This window comes from Microtus ochrogaster, chromosome 5 (genome assembly GCF_000317375.1).
Source record: "Microtus ochrogaster isolate Prairie Vole_2 chromosome 5, MicOch1.0, whole genome shotgun sequence".
Classification (NCBI taxonomy): domain Eukaryota; kingdom Metazoa; phylum Chordata; class Mammalia; order Rodentia; family Cricetidae; genus Microtus; species Microtus ochrogaster.
The window spans coordinates 79420354-79432086 of NC_022012.1; the positions used below are offsets into that span (position 1 = coordinate 79420354).

Consider the following 11733-nt stretch of genomic DNA (forward strand, 5'->3'; position numbering starts at 1 on the left):
AGTCCAGGTGCGAGAGTTAGCCGAGAAGAGGCTAGATATAATGGGCCAAGCAGTGTTTAAAAGAATACAATTTGTGTGTTGTTATTTCTGGTGTAAAGCTAGCCGTGCGGGAGCCAGGCTGTGGGAAGAGGCCTGCAGCTCCTACTAATGAAAGATCCCATAACTATTTTTGGTTATTCATACCAATAACAGTCCCTGGGTCTAGAATGCCCATCAAACCTAACCTTTGAATATAGTCCTTCCCTATTCATCCTTCAGGTTCAATGCCCCTTGGTAAACATTTCAGGATGGCTTTGTAACACTTCTCCTCTCCCTAGAACTTATCCTTCTCAAGACTATTTATCTTTAAGCCCCTCCCATTCCTTTCAAACATGATGCTGCTGCAGTACCATGTCTTCTCTCTAGATGGTGCACCTGTATTACTTATACATAAGTGTTGCTATGGTCAAACAGGCAGGAGGCTCCCACAGGCCTGGACTGACGACAGGTCAAGGGACAGGGAAGACACCTTACCCAATGTAAGCTATGCTAAGTGGGAGGGGAATAGAGAAAAGAGAAAAAAATGTTAACATAAGTTAGAGGGAGAAATGGGAGGATGGTCACTAGTCACTTGACTGCTCACTCCTCTTTATCCCCTGTCTGCCTTAACTTGGATCTCAAGGTCTTTCCTGAGATCACTTCAGCAGTCTCCAAGTAACTACAAATAAAACACTCTTGATGCCAAGATACTTGAACACATGATTAGAACCTCTCAAGGACTCCCAGTTCACATCTATGGCAAAATTAAACTTCCAAGCCAAACAGGTCAGGCATGACACTGAATTCACCTCAGGACCAGGAATCAGCAGGGCAGGCAGCCACTGGGTACGTGGCAGAGGGAGGGGCAGAACCCGACTCTGGCCCAGCCTGCCTTGCCAGCCTCCTCTCCTACCACACCCCCACATACACCCACATGTAGCTATTTGTAGCCAAACATGCCACGTCTTCCCATGTTGCCTCCCTTTGCGTAAGCTACTTCCTCTGCCTAAAATGTTCCTCTTCAACCTATTTGAGTTTTCTTTCTGGAAAACTTCAGTTCATCCTGCAAGACTCAGCTCAACTCCTCTCCTCAAAGCCTTCTGCTATTCTCCTGGGAGCTGCCCTTCCTCTCTGACCCCAAACATACACAAATGAAACAAGTCTTCTTCTGCACTGTAATGAAGCTTTCTCGTTTTTCTCAACACTCCGGCCTCAAGGCAGAAAACTCTAGGATCCTACACAGAAAATTCCTTTGGTATGTTTGACAATGGTGCAAGTATGCACACAGCTCCTCACATACAAACCTACACCACAATCAAATCATCTGAAGAAAGGGAAGTGCTCCTCTCTAATGTAACAGAGCAGTGTTGAACAAAAGGGCTCTCCTCTCTCTGACTCGGTTTGTCTGTATCCCCAACTCCACAAGTAAGGTCATTCATTGTTTGCCCCTTCCCTATCCTGGCCAGAGCTTAGAAGACAGCCTAAGAGGTCCCACAGTAATCCTACCACCTGCAGCAGAACCAGGTCACCAGCAAGGAGATGGGACAGCTATGAAGATAAGCTAGGAAGTGACAAAGCTGGCCAATAGCAGTGAACTAGCCCCATGAGAATTTGTCTATTCCTTTTACTCTTATCAAATTTGTTTGGTATAACCTGAACACGAGGAGGACCAGAACTGCACCAAACTGGAACCATACGAGGGAGAGAGGACACAGGCAGAACCATCACCACAGAAGAAAGAAAAGCCCACCCAGGGTCTACCATCAAAACCAAGGCTATCATGCCAGTCACCTTTAATCTCAGCTCTTGGGAGGCAGAGGCAGGTGGATCTCTGTGAGTTTGAGGCCAGCCTGATTTACAAAATGAATTCTAGGACAGCTAGGACTGTTACATGGAGAAACAGTCTCGAAAAACAAAAACAAGAGAGGGAAGGAAGGAGAGAGACAGAGACAGAGAGACAGATACAGACTACCAAGGAAGAGACGGGGCATGCCAGACTTCAGCACATCTCTTTCAAAGTATACAGCTTCCTCAGTCCCAGTACTATGAGAAGAAGGCAATTGCTTGGAACCTGAAGATTTCAGATATGAGTCCATTTTAATTCTAGCCCACTGCCCCTACCAGAGAGCTTTCTGGCAACCATTAGGCCACAGTGAAAAGTCATCTCAAGGGTATTTCAGGATTCAGAAAAAGAAATTATGTCAGCTAACACACTGGGTTCAGTGGAAATGGCCAACCTCAAGCCCACCAGCCATTCAGCCAACAGGGGTAGGTATATCATCAGCCAGTCCAAGCCCAGAGGACTGCCCTGATCCCTTTTTTGACAGCTCTCAATAAGAGCCACCAAGGCAATGGAAGACGTAGAGACAGAGCCTTGTGCATGCACTGGTACTCTCAGGGTTAAAATGTAGTGGTATCTGCCAATTACAGACTTATCTGGACCTCCTTTACTCAGATCTGGTATACAGTCAACACACCAAGACATGTGTTCTAGAAACCTGGGGTAGCCACAAGGTGGAATATGGGCTGATGCCAACAACTAGGCCAGGGGACAGGACTCATACTTTAGGCTCAAAAGGAAGGAAGTAATCAACTCTAAAAGAGGTTCTGGGGCTTTCTGACCTTAGGAACTGTCTCTCCTACTCCCAGAAGCATGTCCTACTGATTGTGGACACCTGACAAGGCCTCACCACACTGCTGTCCACAGGTAAGCTCATCAAATCCAAACAGCCTTGTGTGGTCAGTTGGTACTGTTCTCAACCTTGTTCCTATAGCCCAGGATACCAAGTTACACAGCAAATGTCACACAGCAAGGCAGTGTTGGGGTCAGGGTTCAAACCTAAGCAGACAAGCTCTGGAATTGCAACATGCAACCCAGTCACCTGGAATTTGAGAATTCAGTTCTAGCTAGGGAGACACAACAGCCTTTCCCTGAACTGTCTCTCCTCAGACTCAGGGCACTTGGTGCAGATGCTCCTGAAGGTAGAAAAGTCCAATGGTACAAGGCTCTCACAGCCAGAGCTGGTGCCAAATGTGCTATGTGCTATTAGGAGCCAGGCATTGGGCCTTTGCCTCATCAATTTGATGCCACAAAAATAAAGCCTGGGATGGGGAAGATGTATTTAGCATGAACAAGGCCCTGGGTTCAATATTCAGCACCCGAGGCAGAGGGATCCTTTCATCTCATTTGATAGATGAGACAGACTCACTGAGAGGCCAAATGACTCACCAGAGTCACACACTAGGAAGCAGCCAGAGCCTTGATTCAGGCACAGAAGGACACATCCAGAGTCTTCTCCTCTCACTTTACCTCCCAAAGAGCAGCAAGGTTGCTCACTTTGTGAGACCTCTCCCACACTTAACATATTACAGAGCAATAGTCTGGCTCTATCTGGCAGAAAACATCCACAGGTTAGTTGGGGCAAAGAAAGCATGGGTCTCAACCCTTATTTCCACCACCCTACAGAAGAAGTCAGCTCTGAGAAACTTTATCTCCTTATCCCTTCCCAGGCTCCATCTGACCTACATGTCTTAAGGTAGCCCCAAACCCTTCTGAACAGTGAGGAGGGTGGTACAGACCCAAGTCAGAACCCTGAAACTTGGTTGTTCTAGGCCTTGATTCCCAGTGGACTAATGGAAAGAAAGGGGCATAGTATTCTTTAAGCCCAGAATGCCATCAATTCCTCCATTATTCCATGCCTGGGAAAAGCATGGCGCTTGGTGATGGATATGAACAGCAGATCCCATCTGCCCAGGCCAGGTAAACGTAACTAGCTACCACACCCTCTTGCCTCACCTAGGCTACCACAATGGTAGACAGGCAGGTTGCATAAGCCCCAAACAGCAGAGGAATAGATGTGGAAGGTATGACAGGAGGTGGCAGATAGAGCAGACCTACAGGAATGGTGACAGCACCTAGCCACAAGGGCCTATTTGTGGGCCAGTGTGGTTAGGACCAAGTGAGGCATGTAGGGTCCTCCCAGTTCTTCATTTCCTTCCAACACAGAAGAGCCCCAGAGGATTTTTAACCCTAGCAGAGCAGGCTAAAGACAATTTTCAACTTTCCAGTACCCACCTTAGAAAGGGGCTGAGAGCGGAACCCTGCTCACCCTTAGCAAAGGCAGTGAAGTGAACTATTAGATAGGGAAGTAGTGCAGGTCTGGGACGGTGGCCTCTGGAACTCACTCCTACTCACCAGACACCTTCAAGAGGAAATGGCCTGTACTCCATGAATGCGGGCCATTGATGAGAACAACACCTGTGATCCATACCAGGTACTGTCCACTCTCTGACACATGGTGCCTCCCTGCACCCCTCAACTACGTCAAGACTTTTAGGGTCAGGGAATGGAATCCTTCCTCCTGACTCACAGGAACCATCTGCTCAGACCTCATACTTTCCTCCTATCGAAGACTCTAGGACTCCAGACATAAGCAGTAAATGATATGAAAGAATTTACAGCAACTGCTACTGTCTTGCCTTGGAGGTGTCTCTTCTTTGCCACTTTCTAGACCCATACTGAAAAGGTGGAGCTTCCCTAAGCCTTTCTCAGGAATCGTCTTTTCTCTTGCACAGCTTGAGATAGGAATGGTCATGTCTAGGGAGCTGTTGGTTCATACCTCAGCAGGGTGAGTGATCTCTCTGACCTGGCTACTCACTGCTTTTCTCAGGACCTGGAAGAGCATCACTTCCTGCCACAATCACAAAGAAGCCCATCTGGCTCCTGCTGTACTGTGTTGGGAGACTGGAGGTGGTATGTCCAAGAAGCTGAACACTACTAGCAAAGGCGACTAGGAAGTAGCAAACAAGAATTTTCAGTTTTTTCTAAGGAGCAAAACAGGATCTCATCTCCAGCATCTCCAGATTCCTAAATCTTCACCCCAAATGATGCTGTACCCTAAGTACTCAACAAACTATAACTCATGGTCTCCATGGTACCCCACCGCCAAGCACAGGCCTGGTACTGAGCCAGGACTCAACTATGTATTGACTAAAACAAAAAAAGATTAATACCCCATTCAGGCTATCTTCATCCCAGTCTCCTCCCCCACCATATCACCGCACACCTATCATACCTGTTACAGCACCAGAATGTGTACACCAGATGATTTGACAGATGGCTGTGAACCCCTGAATCCTGGGAGTTCATGATTCCCTAGCCCTTTTACAATCACCACTGGACAATGTCTAGCTCAGGAACACAGAGAGCCTCAAGTGTCCCTGTGCTACCCCAAGTGCACGCCAAGATATAATCCTGCTATCATAAGTATCTTTCCAGGGAGCTGGAGAGATGTCTCAGAGGTTAAGAGCACTGGGTTCTTTTCCTTTTCCAGAGGTCTTGAGTTCAATTCCCAGCAACCACATAGTGGCTAACAGTCATCTATAATGAGATCTGGTGCCCTCTTCTGGCCTGCAGGTATACACACAACCAGATTAATGTACACATAATAAATAAATAAATATCCTAAAATTAAAAAAAAAAAGGTATCTTCTGGAGTGACCCAAGTTTCCAAGTTAGGCAGGTGCAGAATCAAAGTGGTCACTTTAACCTCTTCACTTATCTTCTAGGCTGACCGGACACCCACGGCCAGGTCAGTCTCACTTCCCACCCTTTCTTGTTAAACATCTGTGGAGAGCTATGTGCTGGGATGACTGCCTCACTTTACCACTGACGTGAATCCTGTCAGTCTCTCTATGAAGCAAGTATTTTATTAGGATGTTGCAGAGGAGGAAACATTAGTTCATAAAAGTTGTGATATGTCTAAGACTGCACATTAAAAAAGTAATATGATATGATCAGATTCCAAACTGCCAGTTCTAAGGCTGTACGCTCAGGGCGCAACTCCCTTGTACCTGCATCCAAGGCAGACGGTGTTCAGTCAGCACTGGAGCCCCAGGGCCCATCTATTCCTGAAGAGAGTCACATGACAGTTGATTGGAAGAAGTGGCCAATGCCAGTAGAGAAGTACATTTTAACTGGGTTCTTCTAAGACTATACTTTCAGGGATCATTTCTATAGTTCACAATAGAGTTCTTCTGTCTCATTTCCCTAGCTGTGCCAGTAATGACCCGTTACCTTGATTGGTTCTGACCCTGGATTGAACACCGTCAACATAAAAGAGTTATGTGCTTCCAATTGTACTTGGGCCTCAGTGCTTCTGAACCCAGGTAATGCCATTTCCAGCCATGTGAGTGCAAAGCCTCAGACAATGTTCACTCATCCCTCAGGCAGCCTGTGCCACCTCTCACCTGACCCAGCCAACCTTCTCAATGGCCTCTATGCCTCATCTTCTTCCCTCCTCCACTTGCCCTTCAGTCAGCTTCCTAACACAAAGGTGGGAAATGATGTCACACCTCCTCCACTAGCCCGAGGAATCTTCTCATCCCCCTTCTCTCTTTCTCTACCCACCCATACCCAAAAGATCACATTTCCTATTCACCCCAAGACTCCAGGCCTTTGTTCTCATGTTTCTTATAGTTTCTTAATTCAGTCAGCCCTGCACAGCCCAGGCAAATTCTATTCATGTGAGAAGACTCATCTATCTGAATCTTCTCCACATGCTTGAGGTACTCTTCCTAAAACCCCCAAATCAAACTTCTAATTAGAGACACTGAGTCCAGTTTCTTATTGGCAAATCATCTACATGGGACTGACAAGCTAACTACAGTTTACTGAGTGAAATGCCATGTCCATCCCATTCATGTCCAGAGTGCGGGCAGAGAGGACAGAGAGAGGGATCAGCACATCCTTGTTTCACCAAGGGTCCCACTGAGGCCTTCTCTTTAGGCAGAGTGTAGGGCTTGCTCACTTGAGCTTTCCAGGCAAGGAAATCAGACTGAGGAATCCAAACAAAAATCCCCCAGGGTTGTTTTGGTATGGCTCAAAAATGGAGGCTAAAAAGCCCTTGGCAGAGCTGCCAGCCCATTTAGCTATGGACAGCACCACCCCATAGCACAGCAGGAAACTACATTGGCAAGCCCTGACTCACCGTAGGCTTCGATACAGTCAGACGCCTACAGGGTAATAGTGATGCTGGATTAGTTTTTGAGCCCAGCATCTTGGGTATTTGGCTCCACTTGGCCCTCTCCCAACAGGTAGCTTGAGGTCTACAGAAAAGCTGCATCACTGGGTGGGAAAGCACCACAGTGACTAGAGAGGTAGGATTCTGAGCCCCATGCCCTGAAGCTGCCCTCTTGGTCCTTGAGTCCACAGACCTGGCATGAACGCTGAGGAATGGAAAACAGACAAACAAGATTTAACCCTAGAGAAAGGGCAGACAGCCTAGGAGCACTGGCCTCTAATAGAGACAGGTAACAGAAGGACAGCAAGAGACAGAGAATCAAGGTCCAGACAGAGGTGGGGTCTACTGCACTCAGAAGTCCTTGAGAAGACCTGAGCAGAGGGACACAGTTGTGTGCAAATACAAAGCTTCGGTGGCCCAGCCTAAATCTGGAAGGGCTTTAAACTTGGAGAGAGAAGATAACTGCAGGACCAGCTTAGAGTTCCCTGTCCTTTACTTGGAAATACAAGATTCTCCTACCCCACCATGATCCGGCCCAGGTTTATCCAAGAGGCGAAGCCCATGGAGGCTCCTTACCGTATGGGGGTTGTCATAGTAGACACCAATGGAACGGAGTTTGGGAGAGATGCTGCAGCTCTCCGTGAAAAGCTGTCCAATGTGACCATAGGCCCCCACATGGAACTTGTAGGCCACAGTGATGTTATGGATTGGGGGTGATCCGGCACTCACTGTCACCCCAGTCAGCAGTCCTGAATACCCAGCAAAGGCCAGCAGCGTCAGCAGCAACAGCAGAGTCAGGCCCCCAATCAGGCCCAGGAGCAGGAGATCCGGCATGGTTCTGGGACTCCCTCTCAGCACCCCAAGGCAGCTGCAAAGGAGACAGAAGGGAGAGGAGGCTGGTGGCCTGCTCTAACCTTGCCTGCCTGCTGATTCTGGCCCAGCCTCAGCCATGCCTTAGTGCTCTGACCCAGGAGGGGAGGGGCCTCAGGTATTTACACACGGTGACCTAGAAGGGAGCTACAGATGACTGAAGCCACAAGCCTCTTTATTTCCTAATCATAGCCATTGACGCTGGAACAACTCTGCCTGGCACTAACAGCCCTGCTCATACCCAAGGAAACTGAGTCATACTCCAGGCCCTGACTGGAGTGATTTCCCCTAAGCTGGGCAAGATACTACCTGGTCTGCCTCTTCCTTCCTGCAATTGAGCCACACTGCCAGCCTGGTATCCTCAAGCCTCATGCACTACTGTGTGTGGTGGTGTGTGTGGGGTAGATATGAGCCGGGACGGACTGACAGATGTGGAGTTCAAACACTCGTTAACAAACAGTATACCAGGCCGGGCGGTGGTGGTGCACCCCTTTAATCCCAGCACTCGGGAGGCAGAGGCAGGTGAATCCTTGTGAGTTCGAGGCCAGCCTGGCCTACAGAGCTAGTTCCAGGACAGCTAGGACTGTTACACAGGGAAACCCTGTCTTGAAAAACCAAAAACTAAACCAAACCAAACCAACAAACAGTTATACCATAATGAACAAAATCACTGGGAGGAAATGGGCCACAAGAAGAAAATTTTATGGGAAATGCTTTTTTGTTTGTTTGTGGACCCATCTGGTTGTGGGGACCTGGATTTCCAGCAGAACTAGAACTCCAAAACTAGAAGGGCTGAGATCAAAATAGCCTCAGAGGACAGAGCAAAGTCCAACGTGGGTTTTCAAGTCATGAACACCATGCTAAATCAGCGTCATTCCACTTCTGCCAGTCCACGAAGATTAGAAACAAAGAAGAGGAGCAGAAATACAAGAGGGAAAAGGAGGCGTTACTCCTAATAGATGAAGAAGGTCTTCAGGAACAAACCCAGCATTCTAGGCAGACTCTTCCAGAGGGCTGCATCTGAGTAGCCCAGGGACCAGAGCACAGAGAACAGTTAAAAAGAAAGAGACACATGAACTAGGGAAACATTCCCGCTCTAGTTACTTAAAATTCAGTCAGGAGTCAGTGAGATGGCTAAGCAGGGAAAGGAACTTGCTGCCAAGCCTGACAACCTGGGCTCAATCCCCAGGCCCACATGGTGAAAAGAGAGAACCAACTCCCTAAGTTATCCTGCACACCACCCACACAGTGTTTTAAAAGGCTGGGGAGATGGCTCAGCAGTTAACAAACAACAATGGCTGCTCTTTCAGAGGACTCGGGTTCAACTTCTAGCACCCACATGATGGCTAACAACTGTCTGTAACTCCAGCTCCAGGGGATCCAACACCCACAGGCATCAGACATGCAAGTGATACACAGACATACATATGTGGAAAACCATCCATATACGTAAGAAATTCAATTGAATTTTTAAAATCCTATTTAAAAAGTAAAGGGTTTTCAAGCTGAAAAGGCAATGCTTTAGCCCTATAGAAAACTTAGCTAAATGGATTTTTCCCCCTGAAGTTTCTGGGTATAAGATATGCTCAGTTTGTTTCTGAAGTCAATAGGCAGACAGAACTGGCCATACAAAGAAGCCAAGAGTATTTCTGAACCCATGTCAGGACACTGAGGTGCCTCCCACTGGTCTCGTGCATCTTGTACTCCTGCCTGGAAGTTTCATTATCTTTTCTGTTTGCCTTCTCTGCCCTGCTCATCCTTGGCTCCAGTTCGTTTCAATTCCTTTCTGATAATATGCTAACAACTCTTCCACCCAGTACTTAATACATCCTAGGCACTGTCTGAATGTTGAAACCCAGCCACTTCACTAATCCTCAGAAGAATCCAATATGGTGGTGCGCACCAGGAAACAAGTGGCTGGAAGTCAAGATGCTTGTCCTAGGCCACACAGGTACTGCACAGAGCCACTTGGACCCACACACAGGGACTGGGACCCCAAATAGCCTGACTCCAACCCACTACCAGTGTTTCTCTCCTCTGGTTTCCAGAAAGGCATTTCACCCATGTTGGTCCTTGCTGTACTCAAGGCTAGAAGCTCTCAGCATCTAGGCCACAGCCTGCCTTGCGAGTGACAAGCATTGCCACATACTTCTGTTGTAAGGAAACTACTTAGCTCCCAACCTTTCTCTTCCTTCCACTTCCCAAACTGCTCAGAAAAGGGGCGATACGTTTCTGCCCACCCCCAAAGCTTTGGTCAGCCTAGGAAGGAGAAGTATGACAAATTCCCCCACACCCAGTAGAGAAAGGCATGGATGGAATGAGGAGGCTCACCTAAATAGCCAGGCTCACTTCTTAGCAACTCATAGCATCCAGTAACAGCAGGGCTCCAGTGCTCCGGTGCTGGGGAGAGGAGAGAGGGGAGAAACGAACAGTCAAGTCAGCCCTGGACACAGGCAGTGAGCCAAGCAGGATACCAGGCCCTGAGCAACCCCTTTCCAGTGAAAGCCCACTGGACGGGACGTCTACAAGCGAGCCCACCCCACCCTCAGACCCCGGGGGGAAATCAGGCCAAATCTAGAGTCACAACGTCAGATCTGGTGGGATCTTCACTGGGCCCAACTCCCACACTTGGCGTCAACGCAGTCCCAGCTGCTGACCTTGGGCACTCTCTTGGGCCTCAGTTTCCACTAATGTCAGAGGTCCAAGGCATTTGCCTTCCTTGGCCCGAAAGCGTCGGAGCCGGAGCTGAGGCTCGACGCAGGCTTCCTGTGGCCGCTCACGTGCGCTCTGCGGAGGGCCGGGCCCTTAAAGGGACCTGCGCCAGCAAACTTGGGCACTAGGAGTCCCGGAGGGCGCCACTCCGCGCCCTCGGCTTCCAGCCCCGGCTCGCCTCCCGTTCTCACGCACCTCTGCAACTTCTGGGACGCAACAAAGTTTGCAGTCGCGACGAGGCGCGCGGCCCCAGGAAGCGGAGCTGAAAGGTGAGCCCCTCCCGTTCTCCCCAGTCCCACTGACCCGGGGCGAGCCTGCACCCGAAGCCGAGGCAGCGGGCCGCACCGAGAGGTCAGGACCGCCTCACCCTCGCTTTCAGGCCCGAGAACCAGGCCGATCCGCCAGTGGGCCAGACACAGTGCAGAGGGCGGCTCCGGCCACGGGGCCCAGCCGCGAGGGGGATGAGGGAAGCCCCGGCCGACACCCCGATGGGAACGCCTCGCCTCCGGCTCCGCCCTCACCTCAACAGCGGCCCCACGGTCGCGGACCTGCGCCGGAGGAGGTTAGTGCTCAGTCGCGGAGCTTGCGCGCGCCAGCCCCTCACTGTCGCTCCGCCCCTCTCGCGGCGGGACGTGGCCGTGGCTGTGGGCGCGTGCGCTCCAGACTCGGTGGGCGGAGGCCTGCCCCGCCCCGTCTCCTTGGTAACGTGTACGCCTTCACACCCCCCCCCCCCCCCATACACACCTGGCTGGAATAGCAGCGCCCACAACACACATTCCTACTTCCAACCAGAACTCCTGAAGGTGACCAAGCCAACAACCAGTAGAGGAGGGAGGGAAAGCGCAGCGTTTTAGGGAGGATCAGCACAGCAATGTCGGCCTCTTAGCAATAGTACCACTTACTCTTGCCACCTTCTTATTGAGTCTTGAGGAGAGGCCTGGGAACCCTGCAGGGTCGGGCTACTTGCTCAGTTTTACATGTGAGAAAGCTGAATCCTAGTCGGGGCTAAACAAAGAAGCTCTGGACTACCTCTAGAGAGTGCAAATATCCATGTCTCCCCTCACCTACCCAACAGATCTTTGGTGAGCAGAGGAGTGATCACTCCTCCATC

At 49.7% G+C, this 11733-nt stretch overlaps 1 protein-coding gene across 4 annotated transcripts in view; it reads right to left on the reverse strand.

The window, feature by feature from the left end:
- Tex264 (testis expressed 264) overlaps positions 1-11222 on the reverse strand; it is a 33052-nt gene extending 21830 nt beyond the window's left edge. The window contains exons 1-3 of one of the 4 annotated variants that reach the window (XM_005347829.3): positions 11144-11222; positions 10242-10310; positions 7617-7908 (exon numbers count right to left, since the gene is read on the reverse strand). In XM_005347829.3, coding sequence (XP_005347886.1) covers positions 7617-7874 — 258 coding nt within the window. In that variant the 5' untranslated portion in view covers positions 7875-7908; positions 10242-10310; positions 11144-11222. Of the gene's footprint in view, positions 1-7616; positions 7909-10241; positions 10311-10567; positions 10703-10817; positions 10892-10989; positions 11064-11143 lie in introns of those variants that run through there. The other 3 variants (XM_026779082.1, XM_026779081.1, XM_005347830.3) reach the window with 3 other exon arrangements.
- Positions 11223-11733: the final 511 nt, after the last annotated feature.